At 38.7% G+C, this 21,693-nt stretch overlaps 1 protein-coding gene across 1 annotated transcript; it reads right to left on the bottom strand.

Annotated features, from left to right (window-relative positions):
* Positions 1-131: 131 nt before the first annotated feature.
* On the bottom strand, positions 132-21,370 carry LOC104087420 (DNA-directed RNA polymerase II subunit RPB7-like). The gene is made up of 6 exons (XM_070196359.1): positions 21,051-21,370; positions 20,774-20,939; positions 19,516-19,566; positions 19,080-19,145; positions 1,640-1,708; positions 132-570 (listed from the first exon to the last, which is right to left on the bottom strand). The coding sequence occupies exons 1-6, from the start codon at positions 21,344-21,346 to the stop codon at positions 505-507; spliced, it is 714 nt and encodes a 237-aa protein (XP_070052460.1). The 5' UTR covers positions 21,347-21,370; the 3' UTR covers positions 132-504.
* Between the last annotated feature and the right edge of the window lie 323 nt (positions 21,371-21,693).

Here is a 21,693-nt window from a genome sequence, read left to right as displayed (position 1 = left end):
AACATATTAGCGTCAATCCCTAAAAGTAGAATAGCAGAATTCTTACCTATTTGATGTCACTGGTTCACAAACCTTAAGCTCATTTGTTCCATGAAATCAAAAAGGTCATAATAGGAGAAAAACAACAAATATGACCCTCAACAGATATCTCATTCAATTGAAAACACTGTTGAAATGCATCATTAACCCACATAACCAGAGATATAACCTTTTATGTTTTCAAATATAGAAGCATAAATTGGAGATGAACATCTCCACCCAGGCGGAACACCAGTGTGGACTTAAATTAATGGTACCTCAAAAAGGAAAGAGGTAAGTACAAGTAAGGAGGAGACAAACCTTACCTTGGAATCTAGCTGCAGATACAAATCAACTCGATCTGGGTTTCGTTCTAAAGAGGAAATTACATGAAGCTTCTATTACAATATTTCAACCATGAAAACATCACTTCTCCTCAAAAAGGTACAGGAGCAGCTATATACAAAGGTCAAGTATGTGCGCATTTCAAGCATTTGCACCTGGATCACTGATCACACCCAGAAAATCATCCTTTATCGTACCAATACAGAACTGAAACAGGACACGGGAACCAAAATGTGAGGGAGATAACGAAGAATCCATGCAACACAAGTAAATATAAAATGTTGGAGTTCTTATTTTTGCTTGAAACTATCTTAGGAACCTATGCTTGTATATCCTTGATAAAAAAGTTGCAGTGCCTATGGTCCTTTTCTCCTTCTCCCTTTCCTATTATCATTCAGAAAAAAAATATTATGATTCTTAAGAACTCAACGTGGCCTTCCCCTTCGAATCTAACAAAGAATGGAATCTCATTGAATTCTTACACTCTCATGTTGGCAAATTAATATTATCATTCGATTACAACAAGAATAAACCCATTCTGGAATACAAACCTAAAGTAAAGTACAAATTAAACCGATTACAAGAGTACCGGTAACAGTATCTATTATCCAAAGAGGAATTAACAGCATCGGCATTTAGACTTTACCCCACTTCCCTTTGGGATCATATCCCAACCACAAGATTTTTTATTTTATTTATTTTTTGGGGGGGGAGGGGGGTGACAAACTGAGACTGACTTAGCATAATAGTCGGCTTCCTAGTATCTCAATTTCATCCAGATATTCCTTCTCCGCTTCAGGACCTTCTCCAGTCATATTAGTTTTATCCTAGCCACTTAATGTCCCTCGATAGAAACCCCTCATCCCACCCCAAAAATAAATAAAACATGGATTCACTAGCTAAAAGTGACATAACAAATCCAAACTTCATGACTATCGAAATTTAGTAAAAGTTATTCACAAGGGAGGTCAACATTAAAAACTATATGGATCTTCATAATGACAACTAACTAGAAAGAGGCCAGAGCAAATGTCTCTAACAACTATTTTTCTATAACAGCTATTTGTTGAATCATGGAAGAAAATCAGCTTTTTGTTACCACCTCCAACCTTACAGTTGCGGGTTCGAATCACGATGTTACCATATCGGAAAAAATCAACTTTTGTTACCTAATGTGGGAAACTTTGTACATAGTAAAAATATTATCAAAATTTTAGGGCATCACTCAAGGTCGCTAGGAAATTTCACAAAATTAAGAGGAAAGCTGATGACATACAATTTCTGTGGCATCAACACGTGTACCAATAATCTTCAATCTAACTTCACTTTCCTTCTGAATTTTAACCTGCAACAGATAAATAAATCAATTATTGAGTTACACCTATTAGCTGAATTTTTTGAAAAGGAATAGTCAGAGTAAGCAAAGCAAATCTATGTGCCCGATCCTCCGAAAATGTTGCGGCACTCGTGTGGATCCTCCTAAATTAGTGCATTTTTGGAGGATAGATAAATTGGCATTTTGCCAACTTATTCATACATTTTTCTTGAGTTTCAAGGTTCTTTAAGTACGACTTAATAACCTAAACTAACTTAAGTTGGTTGGTTTCAGGTGTTTGAGCTTAGCTTAGAGGAAACAGTTGAAGGATGTGATCAAAAAGGATGAAAAGAGATGGAATTTGGAACAAAAGATTGAAGAATTGGAAAACTGAAGGAGGAGAAATTGGGGCCACCAATTTATATAGTGGAGCCGGTTCTGAAATCCAAAAATGAAGAACTTTGGTGAAGTGTTGAAGCCTAAAAGACTAAAGAAAAACGAGTAGGCATTCGGCTCCACGATTTTGGACACCTGAAAAAGCTGAGAATCTGCCTAGGTGTGCGGAATATTTCCAGCTCCATGATTTCAGTCCATGAAAATCACCTGAAACAAGACTTGAATGGAAGAGAAGCAAAAACGTCGAGTCGAAATTGCTTCTCTTCAGTTCAATTCTTGCTTTAGGTGATTTTCGTGGAGTGAAATCGTGATGCCATAAATATTCCGTCCACCTAGACAGATTCTCAATTTTTTTAGGTATCCAAAATCGTGGAGCCGAAATTGATTCGTATTCCCACTTGTACATATGCTAAAGAAGTTAACTACGAAAGCGAAAATATAAACAAAGTAGACATAAAAAAACAAATCAAAAATAAAAGATGCAATATGTACAAGTTTTGAACTCCCTCCCCCACACTTAAAAACTAGCATTGTCCTCAATGGTGGACTAAGTTTTTAATGGTTGCAAACTACTTCAAAGCAACATCAGTCGTTTCTTCAGTTGTGGGACGCCAATCTTTCCTGAATTGAGCTATCTCTACGGAAAATTTTTGTCACTGTTGCACGCATCTCTGGTAAGCCAACTTGGATTGCCTTTTCAATTTTACCAAGTCTTCCATCCATGTCATGGACTGTCTTTTCAAGCTTTTCTAGTTGTTCATCTCTAACCTTCTCTTTGGCTTTTTCAGCTTGATTTGCTAAGACTTGGTACAGCTTTGTTAGAATTGACTTTATTGCGCAAAAGAAAGCTCCTTTAGTATTCACATTTATCAGCTTCACCGTGTTCTTAACATTCTTTTAATTGCTTGCAGATGGATGTAAGAGCTTTGGATACAGCTTGATCTGGAGCTTTCGTGGTTGGACATTTAGATGGCAAGACTGTAGTGGACAGGTCTCCTGCTTCTGTGGCAGAAGCCTGGAAATAGAGCAACGACTGGTGATATAGTGGGGACTAGCTCATCAGACTGGCTAGCCCCCAAGGTAGATGGCAACATATCAAATGTGGTGGACTCTGTCTTCTTCTTCTTGGAAGGTTTTGAATCATCCTTTAATGAAAATAAATTCACATTCTTGGGACCTTGTAATTTCAACCTTTGACTAAGGCACTTGTACTTTCTTCATCAACTCCGTAAGAGCCCACGGGAAATGCAATGACTTGACCTTCTTATCCTTCTTGCATGCTAACAGAATCTCAGCTCTCATATCTTCCCCAACGTCAATGGGCCCTTTTTTTTATGATGGTTGCAGTTCGAATTGCCCGTGAAATCTCATCATCATTCTTGCACGGCTTAAGTCTCCCAAGAACAAAGTTCACCCAATTTCTAGCCAATGGACTAAAAGAACTCTTTTTTATTGTCCCAATAACCCTCAAACTCAATAATACAGGCTTGAAGCATATCTTCCAAGATTTGTATTACCCTCTCGGACTGGCTGTCTGTTTGAGGATGGAAAGAAGTATTAAAATTCAACCTAGTACCCAAAGCTTCTTACAAGCTAGTCCAAAATCTGGATGTAAACCTTGGGTCTCGGTCAGATACAATAGAAACAGGAACTCCACAGGAACTCCATGCAACCTCACAATCTCATTAACGTATAATTCTGCTAAACGTTCAAGTGGGTAGTCCACTCTAATGGCCAAGAAATAAGCACTCTTGGTTAGGCTATCAACTACAACCCAAATTGCATCATGATTTCTTTGAGTGTGTGGAAGTCCATAGTTATTCTTTCTCATTTCCACTCTGGTATCGACAAGGGTTGTAGCAAACCAGCTGGGACTTGATGCTCGGCCTTTATTTGTTGACAAACTAAGCATTTAGAAATAAATTTCGCAATGTCTTTCTTCATACAATTCCACCAATAGTGTTCTTTGATGGTTTGGTAAATTTTAGTACCTCCAGGATACATTGCATATGGTGAAGTATGTGCTTCTATCAAAATTTCCTTCCTCAAGTTGTTATCTTTAGGAACACATAACTTATTATGATAAAATAGGACACCATCCTCCCTCAATTTAAAATCAATTTATTCTCCATTTTTAACTTCTTTGATCCATTTCATAAGCTTCTCACCCCAATATCAATTTTGTACAAAAGGTTATGCTCAAGATACTAACAGTAATACATAGAAGGTTTGTAAAACAGAAATCTTGGCAGCTGCCCTGTACTTCACCACTCTTTCTCAGGTAAATACAAGCAAAACTAGGTTTTGGAACCTGAACAAAAGTTATAGAGCTAAGAAATAGCATTCTAGAATAGCTTGGCTCACTTAAAACGGGGTTTTATACAAGGAAAAATGTTAAAAAATACTAACAGTTGTCCAGTTCAAAAATGGGTTTGATAAAGTTACCTCAAAAGTGAGAAGTACCTTGTGGCTCAACCAAGACAAGTTTTGTTGGTGAATTGGTTGGAGAATTTGATGAGAGGAGAGGAGTTTTCTTTTGCTAGAGAAAACGAATTTGAGAAGATGGTTAAAGATATTTCACAAAGGTGATATATATCACCTTGGATAAGGATGAAACAAAAAGGTGGCTGCCCAAACTTTTACTTCTTTGGATAGATATGAAAGGGTGGCTGCCCAAAACATTAAATATCCAATGTACTTCATAACAAATTTATCAAAATTATAATAAGTGTTAAACATAGCAACACCATGAAACTTCCTTGTAATTATTAACACAATTTAAATTAAGCAATTTGCATATACCGTCAAATTTACGTAGGTATTACGAAGTAAATATATCCTTATTATAAAAATATGGTCAATTGAAAATGCAAGTATTAGTTTAGAAATTTGTGGATGTTAGAACTCTCTCCCCCTTAAAGAAATTTCGTCTCGTAATTTACCTCATACTAGTGGATATCGAACACACATGTCCTCTTCTCGCTCCCAAGTAGCTTCTTTACCAGTAGCTTCTTTACCAGAATGAATTCTCCATAGGACTTTCACTAATGGAATTTTCTCGTTTCTAAGCTCTTTTATCTCATGCGCCAAGATTTGGCCAAAAAGGAAAACTTAGTCCTCGATTTATTGGACCATATGAAGTACTTGAGGGAGTTGGTCCAGTTGCATATAAACTAGCTCTTCCACCGGAGTTATATAAGATCCACAATGTCTTCCATGTTTCTATGCTTAGAAGATATCGCTCAGATCCATCACATGAAGATCCTGTTGAATCCATTGACAATTGATCATATCTTTATAGTAAGGATATATTTATTTCGTACTCCCTACGTAAATTTGACGTTATATGAAAATTGCTTACTGTAGATTGTGTTAATATTTACAAGGAAGCTTCACGGTGTTGCTATGTTTAACACTTATTATAATTTGATAAATTTATTATCAAATACATTGGATATTTAATGTTTTGGGCAGCCACCATTTCATATCTATCCAAAGAAGTAAAAGTTTGGGCAGCCACCTTTTTGTTTCATCCTTATCCAAGGTGATATATATCACCCTTGTGAAATATCTTTAACCATCTCCTCAAATTCGTTTTCTCCGGCAAAAGAAAACCCCAAAACTCCCCTCCTCTCATCAAATTCTCCCACCAAATCACCAATAAGACTTGTCTTGTTCGAGACACAAGCTACGTCTTACTTTTGAGGTAATTTTACCAAACCCGTTTTTGAACTGGACAACTGTTAGTATTTTAGCATATCTCCTTGTTATAGCTGTCCAACGGGACGGGTCGGCCCGGCCCACTTACTCTTAAATGGGACTGGGCCCATAGTAAACAGGACATGGGATGGGACGGGCTGCCCATTTTGTCCCGGTGGGCCGGCCAGTTGACGTCCGGTCACGTCCAGCCCGCGTGATTTTTTATTTTTTATTTTTTGAAAAAAAGCCGTTGGCCAACGGCATTCTTTGCAAATATTAGTATAATAATTTGTAATTGGCTAATAAGAGACCTAGTTCAAACAGAACCCATCCTATAAGGTGGCTGCGTAGATTAGGTGCTCTTCAAAAGACTTGTATTTGTATGTGAAATTTGAAAGTTCTATTAATAATATTTTTTGCATTCTTTGCAAATATTAGTATGACAAGTCTTTTGTTTTAATATTTTATAATTTTTTACTTAGTTTCTTTATAATTTATTAAGTTTTAAGTTTATTAAATAAGTCAAAAAACTAGCCGTTGCAATTAAAAACTTAGTCATTGTCAATTTTAAAAAAAAACCGTTGCTATCTATAAAAAATTAGCCGTTGCCAAATTTAATGCTTAAATAATTAAAAGATTTTTTTTTTAAAAAGGCCCACTTAGGGCCCACGAACCGTCCCGTCCCATCCCGTTTGTTAGTGGGATGGGATGGGCCTACCGGGTCGTCCCGTTTATCCCGTCTCGTTTAAGGCCCGTCCCGCCACCGTCCCGGCTCGTCCCATTGGGCAACCTTACTCCTTGTATAAAACTTTGTTTTAAGTGAGCCAAGCTATTCTGGAAAGCTATTCCATAGCTCTATAACTTTTGTTCAGGCTCCAAAATACAAACTCTCCTTGTACTATTGTTAGTATCTTGAGCATAACTTTTTGTACGAAACTGATATTGGGGTGATTTAATTTCTCTGGAACCCCTAGACATATATCTACAACTTTCATGAAGTCCACAAAGTCTAGTTTTCCGTTTACCTCCTCAAAACTGAGTCGCAATACAAAACAGTTCTGCTGTCCAGAATTTCTGTTATAAATGTTTAAGGTGATTTTCACCAATATCATGTTTAGTTTCGACATTCTGATTCATTGAACCTAAATAGGTATTTTATTGTGTATTTAAGGTGTATATATACTCTTGTACAAGCTAAAAGGAATTGTTTGAGGAAGTGGACAAGTTGGTTTGGTCTATAGCATAGAAGATTTGAACTCCTCAAGTTGTGGTAGAACATATTGTGTGGTATAACACCAAGGTTTGTGTATAAACTTGAAACATCTTTATTTGGAAACTCTTCGGGATTTAATATTTGATACTTTTGATAAACTTGTTTACATGATTTCTTTTATCTCATTTGAGCTATGTATGCCGGACCCCACTTGTGGGATTATACTGGGTATGTTGTTGTTGTTGAGCTATGTATGACTGATAAGGGAATTGGAGAATCTAATGGCTCTAAGCCCAAAGATTATACACCACTAAGCTCTATGCTTAGAGATAGTTGTTTTCAATCGTAGGTAATGTTCCGGAAAAGATTTGAAGATGGCCATTTGGATAGACTTTTGGGAGCTTTAGTGAAGATCACATTTGCATACGCATCAAAGTTTTGTATAATTTTGAAAAAACAATCTTGGAATTTATGGAAAAGAGCACAAAAAAATGATTTTTTTTCTCTGACTTGGGAAATGTGATTATTCACTCTGATTTTCTCTCCGGTGAATCCTTTTCTGCGGCAGAATTATTTCTATTATGGAGGAAAAAACTTTCTTTATTTCAGGGGACAAGTTTTTCGAAGTCATTAATATTAGGGATGATCTTTCTCGGTGGTTATCTCTCACTGAGAGAGGCAGGCGGTTTACCAGCAGCATTAATATTGATGAACCTAGTCTCAGATGGGTCTGCGATACTTTAAAATGAACTTCAAACGGAGCAGGCGATCTACACAGAAGATGGGGGAGAACACAACAACAATATCTTTACAGGGTCTATCAAAACTACAACATTCATGGCAGATTTGTAAGAATTGAGGTATGGCAAGGGGGAGAAAGAAGGCGGTGATCATTCCAGAGATTGATTACAACAAGGGTTGGGACGCAATAACAGAGAAGATTCTACGCTTCCCGGAGAAAACAAAAAAAATATTCCCTATCAAACCTCCAGCTCCAATGTTAAGATAATATCACGAAGCAGCAAGAATAGGAAGTTGGCCGGATGCCCCCACGAGTTCAAGCTCTAACATAGTGACAATGGCGGATACACACCCACTTTCCACGAGCTTAGTTGGGGTTTTCAATGACCCCTTCCACTACAGTCCTAATGCAGAAACCATTCAAAAATGGTTCACTACAAGATGGAAAATCTCAGCAGGGCTCAGAGTTACCCCAATAGATCACAATCGCTTCTTATTTGAATTCCCTTCTAGCCAAGAGGCGATAAGAATCAAAGTTGAGGACTGGTTTTGGAACGGCAGACATCAGTCGCTAACGTGGTGGTCGCCGATCATCGGAACAGAAGATACGGGCAGCAGGTCGAAGAATCGACGGATTAAAGCTTTTGGGATACCTCTGCACGCTTGGTCACCGGAGACTTTCATATTTGTAGGCGACAAGTGTGGAGGCTACATCGATGCAGATAGAACTCAAACGGGACAACTCCGGCGAACTTGAATCTCGAAGTGGGGGACTTAGGCTTCGATATCCAGATTCTGCAGGAGGACCGAGCACCTCCAAGACCCATTGGTCACAGCCTCGTACCAAATAAAGCAGCGAAGCAGTTGGTGGAGAGAGTTTAGCGTACTTCTCTTATTCCTATTGTTGACCTTTAGAGAGTTTAGCCCCGAAACTGGGGCTGGACATTCTCTGTTTACAGGAGACTAAAATTGAAAACTGGAGCACTTCATTGATCAGGGAAATTTGGGGAAGCAGATGGGTGTCATGGGTTGATCTTCCTGCATGTGACACCAAAGGGGCGATTCTAATTATGTGGAACAAGAGATTTTGGCACTGTGTTGATTCCCAATCTGGAACATTCACATTATCTTGCAGATTCGAGAGCTTAGCAGAAGACTTCAACTGGGTGTTCAGAGGAGTCTATGGACCTCACTCAAACCCAAAAAGAACTAAAATAAGATATGAACTAGCATCAATCAGAGGGCTTTGGTCTGATCAATGGGTAATTGGTGGTGATTTCAACGTATGTAGGGTTGAAAGTGAAAGACTTAACTGCACAAGGAGGTCCAAAGCAATGAAGGGCTTTTCTGACACAATTCTAGACTTAAGCCTGATTGATATACCATTACAAGGAGCAGAATACACTTGGTCAAGAGGGGAGGATCAACTTCAGGCTTCAAGAATTGACAGATTCCTGATTTCTACTGAATAGAGTGACACATTCAAAGCTGTAAAGCAAACTGTAATGCCTAGAGTTATTTCTAACCATAAACCAATCATGTTGGAGTGGAGACCGGAAAACTCACCATCTTATTTCAAATTCAAGAATATGTGGCTTTAAACCGAAGGTTTCCTGGACTTAGTAAAAGGTTGGTGGCAGTCCTACACAATTAGAGGCTCTCCTGACTTCATACTATCTCAGAAATTAAGGAGCCTTAAGAAGGCCATTACAAAAATGGAACAAGGAGATTTATGGCAAGATCGAAACAAAAAGAGACAGAGCTCTTGAAGAACTGGGAATGCTGGAGCAAATAGCAGAACATAGGGCACAGACTGCAGAGGAAAAATTGCAAGCTTTCAACCTGCAACTAGAACTCCAACAGATTGCAATTGCAGAGGAAACATCCTGGAGACAAAAATCTAGGTGTTTATGGCTGAAGGAGGGAGATAGGAACACCAAGTATTTTCAAAGAATGGCAAACTCTCAGAGAAGAAACAATCATATTGACAAACTCAAAGTGGGTGACGCCATAATTGAAGACAAGATACGCATCAAGGAAGAAATCTTAGATTATTATCAGAAACTATACCATGAGTTGGAACCTTGGAGGCCTACAACTAACTTTGGAGGGTTGTCTTCTTTAACCACTGAGGAGAGTGAAGGGTTAGAAGCACCATTTGATGAATTAGAGTTTCTGGCAGCTTTGAAAGCATGTGCCCCTGATAAAGCATCAAGGCCTGACGGGTATTCTATGGCTTTCTTTCAACAGTGCTGGGTTTTCATCAAGGCAGATATTTTGAATACTCTTAATTACTATCATCAGCATTGTCATATGGTAAAATCTTGCAATGCCACATTCATTGCACTTATACCTAAGAAGAAAGGAGCAATAGAGTTAAGGGATTTCAGACCTATTAGTCTAATAGGCAACGTGTACAAGATAACTGCTAAAATTCTGGCTGAAAGACCCAAGAAGATTATTGGCAAACTTGTTTCAGGTCAACAAAGTGCTTTCTTGAAAGATAGACAAATAACAGATGCTTCCTTGATAGCCAATGAAGTTTTGGAGAAGCTGGGATATTGTGCAAGTTGGTTATTGAAAAGGCTTTTGACCAATTAAATTAGGTCGTTTCTCATCAACATTCTGAAGGAGATGGGATTTGGAGACAAGTGGCTAAGATGGATTTTTTTCAACATATCCACAGTCAAATACTCAGTGCTGGTTAACAGAAGTCCTGTAGGTTTCTTCTCCCCCGAAAAAGGCCCAAGGCAGGGAGACCCCCTCTCCCTTTTCCTCTTTATACTAGCAATGGACGGACTCACTCAAATGATGGAGAAAGCCAAAGAAATGCAATGGATACAAGGATTCCAAGTAGGAAGGAACCCTGACAATGCAGTCACTATCTCTCACTTGTTGTATGCTGATGACACCCTAGTATTCTGTGGAGCTGAGAGTTCTCAAGTATCATATCTAAACCTCACTCTACTGATTTTTGAATCTCTTTCTGGTTTGCACATTAACATGCTTAAGAGCATCATTTATCTTGTCAATGAAGTCCCTAATCTAGAGGAGCTGGCAGACTTACTATATTGCAAAATAGGCTACCTACCACCTATCTAGGGCTGCCCCTAGGAGCAAAATTTAAGTCAGTAGATATTTGGGGTGGCATCATTGAGAAAATGGAAAAGAAGTTGGCAACATGGCAAATGCAATATCTTTCATTGGGCGGCAGACTCACATTGATCAACAGTGTTCTTGATAGTATTCCAACTTACTGTATGTCACTATACCCCATGCCAAGCTCAGTTCTGAAGCAGATGGATAAATTGAGGAGAAGATTTCTATGGGATGGAAACAGCACAACTCAAAAGTTTTCACTGGTGAAATGGTCCAAAGTCACTCTGCCAAAAATCCAAGGGGGTTTGGGTATCAAAAATTTGAAGAATCACAGCAAAAGCATGTTAATGAAATGGCTTTGGAGGTATGGGCAACAAGAGGTAGGTTATTGGAAGACAATTATAGATGCTAAATTTGGTGCTCAAGGCCGCTGGTGTACCAAGGAAAGCACATTACCACATGGGGTTGGAGTTTGGAAACACATCAGCAGTCACAAGAACGAATTTTCCAGAACACATCCTTCAGAGTTGGCAATGGTCAACATATCAAATTCTGGAAAGACAAATGGATTGGCAGCACAACCCTACAGGAATCCTACCCGGGGTTATATCAGCTTGCATGTAACAAGGATGTTTCTATTGCCCAATAGAGAGAAAACAACAGTTGGAACCCCACTTCAGCAGGAATCTTCAAGATTGGGAAATCAATGACCTACTCACTCTCCTTGCAGCCTTGAAAGACTATAGCTTTAGTCTACATCTACCTGACAGAATCTTGTGGGGAAGCTCTAAAGAAGGGAGGTACACAGTCAAAGCTGATTACTATCTTCCGTGCTCTCAGAATGGCATCCTGGAGGATTGGCCATGGAAACATGTGTGGAAGATTAGATTACCTCTGAAAGTCTCATGCTTTTCTTGGATAGCACTTAATTGAGCATGCTTAACACAGGACAACCTCAACAAAAGAGGCATAACCTTAGTGAACAGATGTTATTTGTGCTACCAAAGTTCAGAGAATGTCAGCCACCTATTTCTACACTGCCCTCTCACAGTTGATCTCTGGAACTTTTTCCTTTCTATTTTAGGTTTACATTGGGTCATGCCTCAGAACATTAAGGAAGCATTTATTAGTTGGCATTTTTGGAGAGTTGATAAAACCAACAAAAAGGATCTGGAGGATGATCCCAGCCGCAATCTTTTGGAGTGTCTGGACTGAAAGGAATAGCAGATGCAACCCCAACATACACTATTAAGGCCAGATGCTTAGTTAGACTGTTTAGCTGGCATTTTCATTCCCATGTAAACAATGTTGATAATTTTTTGGATTTTGTTAGCTCCTTAATTCTAGCATAGACATAGTTCTAGAGCTAACTTTTTGGCTGCCTTGTATTCTGCATCTTCTGGATGTCTTTTATTAATGATAATTACTTACTTCATCAAAAAAAAAAAATTGTATAATTTTGGGACTTGTACATCATCCATATATTACACTTATGTATGAAATTTTGGAGGTTTGTTTGGACCACAAGACCATAAGCTTGTAACTTTAACTTTGTGACTTGTTTTGTTGTTTTAGGGTATGCTAAAAACTCAATTCCTGTCATGTACTAAGTTTTTGCTTTGTAAGTATGTACAAACGAGGAGAATAGTTTTCTTTTTATATTAGCAAAGTTTGAAATTCATGTATATATGAACTTGCGGTGGTGCTGAATGAAAAATATAATTTCATTAGGAAGTTACTTCAACAGAAGGGTACTATCACATTTAATTGAAACTCTGATATTGTATTCATTTACGAAATTTTGCGAAGTGTATTATGAAAAAAATATCGCCCTTTTAAAACCTTTTTCGCATAGGCCTATTTCTGCTACAAAATTATTATGAATATCTTTTGTAAATTAGTTTCTTCTGAATGTTGTAAGTATTAAACTAGCTTTTGTTTCGTAAGTGGCATCCTCCCAAAAGAGTTGCTACAAGTTTTGGTATCAGAGCCGAATTTCCCTCAATACAATGGTGGGGCAATTCTCAACAAGGACGTTGAGGCCCAAAGGGGGTGAATGTGATGCCCATGACGGAGGGCGGGCTGATGAGGACAGGTCAAGCAGGACTGCCAGGCTTCTAGGTTGGCAAGCTTCTGAAGGAGAGTACACATGTCATATTAGGCGAATCCCACATTGGAATAGGAGAGGAAGTGAAGAGCTTTATAAGGCAAGACACATGTTCACATGATACGCGCGCTTTTGGGGCTCGAAGTGGCGTAACCCAAAAAGACAAATTTGTGCGGGCCTAGGCCAATGCGGACAATACGTGCTATGGGCTTAGGTTGTGACATTGTACCTTGAATTGCCTACCCATTGCATGTTTATCCTAGTCAAACTCCCTTGAGCCTTTAGCCTTTTTGTTTGGCAACCATATTACAAGCCTTTCCCCTTTGTGTTGACCTATTTTGATGTCGCTACGTTCTTAAGCACTTGAAGCTACAACTTAGGCTTTTAGCCTAAGCTTGGGGGAGATGATAGGAAAAGTATATTGTAGATAAATGAAATTGATTTAATGGTGAAAGTCATCTTACCATATTTGTACCCTACCTATGCATTCCAAATATATATATATATATATATATATATATATATATATATATATAAAAATAAAAAAAAAAAAACATTGAAAAAAAAAAAGAATCGTGAAATAAAAGGGGTGACAAGATGATAAAATTGAAAAAATGAGCAAAAAGTGTGGAAAGATTTTGACAAGGAAGTGTGCGTTGAAATGTTGCAATTTATAGTGCTTGGGGAGTCTTTAGTCACTACGTATCCAACTTGATATCTTACCCTTAACCAAAAGCCTATATTACAACTCACTTAAGCCCTATGTGATTCTTCATTAGATTTTTTGATAAGGTAAATTGTATTAATCAAAAGGGAGAGAACTCCTGTATACATGAAGTATACCAAAGACGTAGAGAATTTACATCAGAACATGATTCTCTACAAAAGACGCCCAATCTTCTATACAAGTAGGGGCTAAATGAGTGCACCAAAAAGCGATCAAAGATAAAAGACTATTCTTAAGATGTGAAAAAGAAGACTCAATCTCCTCAAAAGCTTTCCTATTTTTCTCCCCCATACTACCCACATGAGAGCTAACGGGGCGAACTTCCACGCCTTTTGCTTTCTTCTTCTACGAAAACCGCCCCCAACTATATAACATTTCCTTTACAGAGCTTGGCATCACCCATTGAACACCAAAAAAGATTCAGGATTGCCCTCCACAAAGCAGAGGACACAGGGCAATGCAACATAAGGTGATCAACTTCTTCCCTGAGCTTTTGCACATGTAGCACCAACTAACAAGTGTAATTCCCCTCTATTCGGAGATTTTCAGCAGTCAAGATCACTCCCCTCGCTGCTAGCCATGCAAAAAAGCACACTTTCGTGGGCGCCTTAGGAATCTAGATCGATGAGTATGGAAAAGTAGTCTTCTCTCTCACCAACATACTCTGGTAAAAGGACTTTACGGTAAAACAAACCATCGCCACACAAGCCCCATCTCCAAGAGTCGATGGATGGCTGAAGCCTGTCTTGCCCGTATAGCCGTGCCAACAAAACTTGGAGCTCCGCAATCTCCCAATCTTGCATGTTCCTCCTGAATGAGAGGTCCCATACTACCCCCCTTTCATGCTCATTGCGAATTTGTTGGACCATCAGTTCCTTCTGGTTTGAAACTCTGAAGACGTGGGGGAAGGAGACCTTCAGAGTATCCTCTCCACACCACCTATGATTCCAAAAGCTGATTCTCCTTCCATCTCCCACCCTGTAAGTGATGTTGCCACTGAATGCTTCCCAATTCTTCATGATGCTCCTCCACATGCCACACCCGAAAGGTGTTGTGATCGCCTTGGTCCTCCAACCCCCTCCCGTTGAATCGTACTTTTCTACTATGACCTCCCTCTATAGAGCATGCTCTTCTACCCCGAATCTCCACAGCCACTTTCCCATTAAAGCTCTGTTAAATACCCTAAGATTTTTCACTCCAAGTCCGTCCCACTTCTTTGGGGAAGTGACTGTCTGCCAATTCACTAGATGAAACTTTCTAGTTCCATCAGCCGCATCCCACAGAAAGTTCCTTTGAAGTCGCTCCAGTTTTTCTGTGATACTCACCGGTGCTTGCAATAGTGATAAGTAATAGGTGGGCATACTCGATAAAGTGCTTTTGATAAGCACTTCCTTACCTCCTTTTGACAAATACCGTTTCTGCCACCCTTCTAATCTTTTTTCAACCCGCTCGATCACTGGATTCCAAACCGTAGTATCCTTATATGAAGCGCCCAAAGGGAGGCCCAGGTAAGTAGTGGGAAGGGAGCCCACCTTGCATCTGAGAACACCAGACAAGGCATCAATATTAGTAACCTCGCCTACCGGGAAAATCTCACACTTGCCGATGTTGATTTTGAGTCCTGATACTAACTGAAACCACTGCAGGACCTGCTTCAGGTAGGTCAACTGATCCATATCGGCATCACAGAAAACCAGTGTGTCATCCGCAAAAAGCAAATGTGAGACTTTTCGGGCACTGAGAACCCCAATAGGAGCTGAGAATCCTCTCAAGAAATCTCCGCCCGCCGCACGATCCATCATTTTGCTCAGAGCATTCATCACTAGAATGAATAACATGGGGGATAGGGGGTCACCTTGCCTGAGACCCCGGGAGCTTCCAAAGAAACCACACGGGCTACCATTAACCAGGACAGAGAATCTGACTGAGGAAATACAGAACTTTATCCATCTCCTCCATCTTTCCCCAAACCCCATCCGCATCATAATGAAGTCCAGGAACTCCCAATTGACATGGTCAAAAGCCTTCTCAAGGTCCAACTTGCATAGTAAGCCGGGTTTTCTATTTTTCCTTCTGGAGTCTACAAGTTCATTTGCCACCAAGGCAGCATCCAGGATCTGCCTACCTTCCACAAACGCATTCTGGGAGGACGAAACAGTCATGTCAAGAACCTTCTTTAGTCTGTTGGAAAGCACTTTAGAAATAATCTTGTAAATGCTCCCCACGAGACTAATAGGCATGTAGTCTCTGATACAAGATGCACCTTCTTTCTTAGGCACAATAGTAATAAAGGAAGCATTGATACTTCTCTCGAAAACACCATTCGCATGGAAGTATTCAATAGCTTCCATCAACTCCCCCTTGATGGTGTCCCAGAAGAGCTGAAAGAAAGCCTTGGAGAAACCATCAGGCCCGGGGGCCTTATCACCAGCACAACTCGACACAGCCTCGTGCACCTCCTCCTCCTCGAAAACCCTTTCTAGCCACTCGCTGTCTCCCTCCCCTGTATGGTTGAACTCTATTCCCCCCAAAGTCGGCCTCCTACTAATTTCCTCTTTATCTAAGTTCTCATAAAACCCCACTATCGCCCCTTTTACCTCCTCCTCTCCCTCAATCCTCACCCCATCCACAACTAAGTACTCTATGAAGTTTCTCCTTCAATTTGCGACCGTCACCCAATGGAAAAACTTGGTATTCGAATCCCCCTCCTTTAACCAGAGCGCCCTCTATTTTTGCCGCCAACTAGTCTTCTGAGCTATTGCTAACTCGACTATTTCCCTCTTAACCTCCCCCAATCTCTCTTTCTCAGATTCATCTAACTCCCTCGCCCCTTTCCCTCTTTCTAAATCCCCCAATTCATGCATAAGCTCCCTCATTTTAACCTCTACCCTCCCAAAAACCTCCTTATTCCACCTAATAATATCTCCCTTGAGCAATTTGAGTTTCTTCGAAAGACGGTATGAAGGTGTCCCTGATACCCCGTAGCTTGTCCACCATTCTTTCACCTTGTCACCGAATCCTGGCACTTTCAACTACATGTTTTCGAATCGGAAGGGAGCACGCACCCCCTCTCCCTCTGCATCCATCTAGCAAAATAGGCAAATGATCTGAAGTCAACCTAGGTAAAGGAATCTGCAGCACGTTCGGCACCAGCTCATCCCATGTGGGAGATGTCAAGAATCTATCAAGTCTAGACCTTGAGTTGGAATCCTCCGCCCTGGCCCAAGTGATTCTTCATTAGATATGCCTGCATTAGTTGAGATCTACATGACGGGCAAGCCTATACTACTAATGATGTGCACTTGAACATCTTTTGAGAGACAGAGAGAATATTTCTTTGATTATATCCTTTTTTGTGTTGAATGCAATCTTGTGTGTTTGGGATCCTTTGTTGTTGCGAGGGTACATGAAAACTTGAGAATTGGACTAGGTGTGTCATTTTCCAATGAAGATGAATGAGAGATAAAAGGGCTGCCTTGTGACGAAGAGACAAGATTTGAAACTTTGGTGTCATGGTGTGATTCTTGATTCTAATGATGATTTAGCATTTGATCTTGAAATTTGAAATTAACAATTCTTGTTGATGGCTCACATGTTTTTGATTAATTGGCGGTACCACCCAAAGTCATAAAACTCGGATGCTTTGGTGTGTTAAGGTTTTGTGTCATTTTATTTTTCTTTTAGGACAAGCAAAAGCTTAAATTTGGGGAGTTGATAAGTTGGCGAAAATGCCAACTTATTCATACCTTTCTTTGAGTTTTAAGGTTCTTTGAGTACAATTTAATGGACTAAACTAACTTAATTTGGTTGGTTTCAGGTGTTCGAGCCTAAAGTAAATAGTTGATGAAGGATTTGAACAAAAAGGATAAAAGAGATGGAATTTGGAGCGAGAGATGGACGAATTGGAAAACCGAAGAAAGAGCAGAAATTGTGCCCGTGATATTATATCGTGGAACCGTTTTTAAAGCCAAAAAATGAAGAATTTTGGTTAAATGTTCAAGCCTATAAGACTAAGAAAAAACATGGAGATAGTTCTCTTCCCTGCTCGGGAAGGGGGATCAAAGAAAGGTAGCTTGCTACTCTTCTGGACGGATACCTGAAAAATTTGGTCACGTATATCTTCTATTTTTACGCTGCATACTTGGTCTATTCCTTTCCTTTTCCTAACCACAATACTTTTCTTTTGTTATCTCCTTTGTCTGAAAATGGAAACAATTTCGGCTCCATGATTTTGGACACCTGAAAAAGTTGAAAATCTGCCTAGGTGGACGGAATATTTCCGCTCCACGATTTCAGTACAAAAAAATCATCGGAAGCAAGACTTGAATGGAAGAGAAGCAAAAACGTGAAGACGAAATATTTTCGACTCGGTGATTTAGCACTGCAGAGGCATTTTTATCAAGACTTTCCGGCTATTATAAATAGAATCTTAGCTCATTTTCTTAGGTCATTTTTCATTCTTTGGAGTAATACAATAGTTTTTAACCTAGTTCATCAAGGATTTGGAGGATCTTCACCATTGTGTTTGGATTTTCTTACTTTATTAGTCTTTAATTATGTTTATCTTTTCATCCAGCTTTTATTTTCCATTTCTAGTATGAGTAGCTAAGCTTTATAGCTACGATTATAAACTCTTATGGCATTAATGTGAATGGGTATTTGTTTATCTTGTTTATTATTACTTGGGTTGTGATTATCTTACTTGTTTTCATGATTTATTGTTAATTTGGTAGTTGCAAACACTAATTGAACCCTTTGTCGTCTATTTCTAACTTGGAAAGGTGGAAATTGGATTGGGTAGTTAACAAGTAGCAAGGATTTGAGCTTATTAAGGAATTAATGAAGCTTGGTTAATGAAATCAAACTAGGAACAGGGAGATCCCTACTTGGTTCATTATCAATTGGGTTTTAGTGCATTCCTTTGGGTTTGGAAGAACATTCTAGGGATAAGCTTGCTAGAGTTGAAAAAATTTAGTGGGTAGCTAATAATTGTATCATAATTACTAATTCAAAGTATTTAGGCAAGCTAAGTACACCCAAGAACTAACTATGCCATACTGAGGTTATAACCCAGGTCTTTCTCTTATTAGAAAACAAACCATTTTTACTTGCACTCTACGTGTTCGATAAAATTCCTAGCCTAGTTTAGTAATTTTAGAAGTCTTTAGAAGTAATTGAACAATCACTCTTTTGTTTGGAGCTTGCATTAGGAAACATCAAGTTCTCACACATTTTGACACTCTAGCACACACCACACTCCTTGTGGGATTCGACCCCAACCTAGTAGGGTTTATTATTGCTAATGACCGTACTATTACTCACGTCGAGAGTAGGATTGGACGTCATCAAGGATCCGACATGGGTGCAGCGGCATTTTTGGAGGATTTAAGCAACATAGAAGCAAATAAATATTACATACCGAGCCATCTGAAGTTGTATAGTTTGGCACATCCCCTGACTGAAACTCCATGTCATCTGGTATCAACTGCAGGAAATCCAAGGGTCAGACACAAGCAAATGTGAGAAAAAGGTCCTACGTAAGCTTTCACATGCATCAAATGGAGTGTATATTAGCATAAACTGGGAAAAGAATAATTACTTTTACATATATCAGAGATGCTCTGAAATATAAATAACAAACATAATTCGAATATATAGAATTTCACTGCCAACTAATAAATAATTTTCAAGATGGCAAGACAACTTTTACAAAATTTTCAAAGATATAACTTAAATCACACTCATGCATATATAGCAGGGTGCCCCAGTGGTATGCAATGCTAAAAGAAGTAGAGCAGGTATGCGGATCAGCAATATATGCTGGTCTAAATATTCAAGATCCGAGACAAACTCACATGATTTGAAACAAAAATCTGCACAGGCCCTGCTTCAGCAAAAAATCCCATCTGCAATATTCCACACATATAAGTATCTATAGGTAGAGGGAAAAAACTTAATTAACTTTACCAATCAATCAATAGATCAACTACGCCTAAACCACTTGGAGTCGGCTATATATATGAATCTTCTATATACATTCTGCTCTATTGAGACCATTTCATTCCTAACCGGCAATTAATTTATCTTGTAAAACTAATTAGAGTTCACTACCAAGACTAACATAAATACAATGAAATCTTTTTCCTTGCAAATGCAATGTCCAAAATCATAAATATGCATAGGCCAATTAATTAAATATTCATAATGTGTCCTATGTCAATCAATAATCTATGTTTCAATCCCAAACTAGTTAGAGTCAGATATATGATAGCCTATCTCCATTCTACACTATTCAAGCTGTCAACTTTACAACAACTACTACTATGTCTCAGTAACTGAACTTGTTACTCCATTTAAACTCAACTCATGTCAATATTATGCAAATCATAACCAACTTTAATGCAATGAAAATTTCTAACCTTGGATAAGTCCTATCTACAGTATTTCACAATCATAAAATAGATTGTAAGTCAATCAATCAATTAATCTAAGTCTCAATCTCAAACTAGTTAGAGTCAGCTATATGATTGTCTACATCCCTTATACACTATTGAAGATTCTTTATTCGCTACATAGAAATCATGACCAACCTTAATGTAATGAACATTGTATATTTGACAATCATATATCTATAGGTCAGTCAATCAATCTTAGTCTCAATCCAAACAAGTTGGATTCAACTATTTAATTCATCAGCATCAAGTCCACTCTATTCGAGCCCTATATGTATCATGATCCATTTTAATAAAACACTAGCTAACTTTCTCCAATCTGCCTAAACCTTGGTAAGCAGAGTTACCTTGTAACTGTGCTAGTGGGAGGTAGTACATAGAGCTTCATTTCTCCTTCTTCCTAATGGACTACAAGGCCGGTAAGTGCTAGTGGGAGATAGTACGTAGAGCTTGAGTACTCCTTCTTCCAAATTGACTATAAGGACTAGGTGGAATAGTAAGGTGCACATAAGTTGTTTGCCAACCACCGTCATAAAGAAAATATCTATAGGTCAATCAATTAATCTAAGTTTGAATCCCAAACTAGCGGATTCGACTATTTAATTTTATTCCAAGCCATGTGAATCATGACAAATTTTTAGTGCAATGAAACATTTCTTACCTTGTTAACCATGGTAACAACAGCTTCCAAAATCTCACCTTTGAAAGGTCGAAACACAACGCATTGATACTTCACTGGGAACGTAACAAAACCCGTCCCGTCACGAATTAAACCTTTCCCAACGCTTTCGATCCCAGTAATCGCCACTATGAAACCGTGCCGACCACTGAAGAACCCCAAAATCTTAGGCGATCAATTTAAACCAAATTTAATGTTAAATCAGAAGGAAATTGCAAAATTTGATATGAATTAGGGTTTGCTTTTTTTAAAATGAAACCTGCAAGTGCCTTCTACATCTTTCATGAGTTTGGAGACGAGTTTTTCGCGAAGATCACGGCCGAAGTGACGGGGATGAAGCTGCATGTTTCTCTCTAATACTATGTGGAAAAACATGTTTGGTCTGGTTGAGACTTGAGAAAGGAGCAGCTGAGTGAGGTGTTGAGCGAGTGAGGGAGAAGAGATGCAGTATTTCTCAAACAGAAACGGAACCAATAGCTGATGCAGAGGCTGTCCAGAAAATATAAAATGGGCCGGGTAAGTATACACCCTGTCACCAATTTGACAAAGCAACATTTCTACAACATAACATGATTGGTGTGTGATTTTTTAGCCTTTTACAAACTTGTTTTTAGTTTTATGATTGTACCTCTTATTTTATATATGGTAGATTTATTTTTTCACAGATCTTTCATTTATACATAAGAGATCTAAAAAAGATATTTTCTTAAATTTAACATTGTAAAAGGCCAAGAAGGCCTAAAACCTCCTCGAATAGTATGTGTTATGGAAATTTTAAGTTTTTAACTCCTGTAGTAAAGGTATACATCATATTTATTATAAATCAAAATTATTTTAAAATATTATTTTCTATAACTACCTTTTATATTTTATAACAAAATAGTACATACTACTATTGAGAC

This window comes from Nicotiana tomentosiformis, chromosome 2 (genome assembly GCF_000390325.3).
Source record: "Nicotiana tomentosiformis chromosome 2, ASM39032v3, whole genome shotgun sequence".
Classification (NCBI taxonomy): Eukaryota; Viridiplantae; Streptophyta; class Magnoliopsida; order Solanales; family Solanaceae; genus Nicotiana; species Nicotiana tomentosiformis.
Note: the sequence above shows the minus strand (reverse complement) of the source record. Positions and strands in the feature narration are given on the sequence as shown.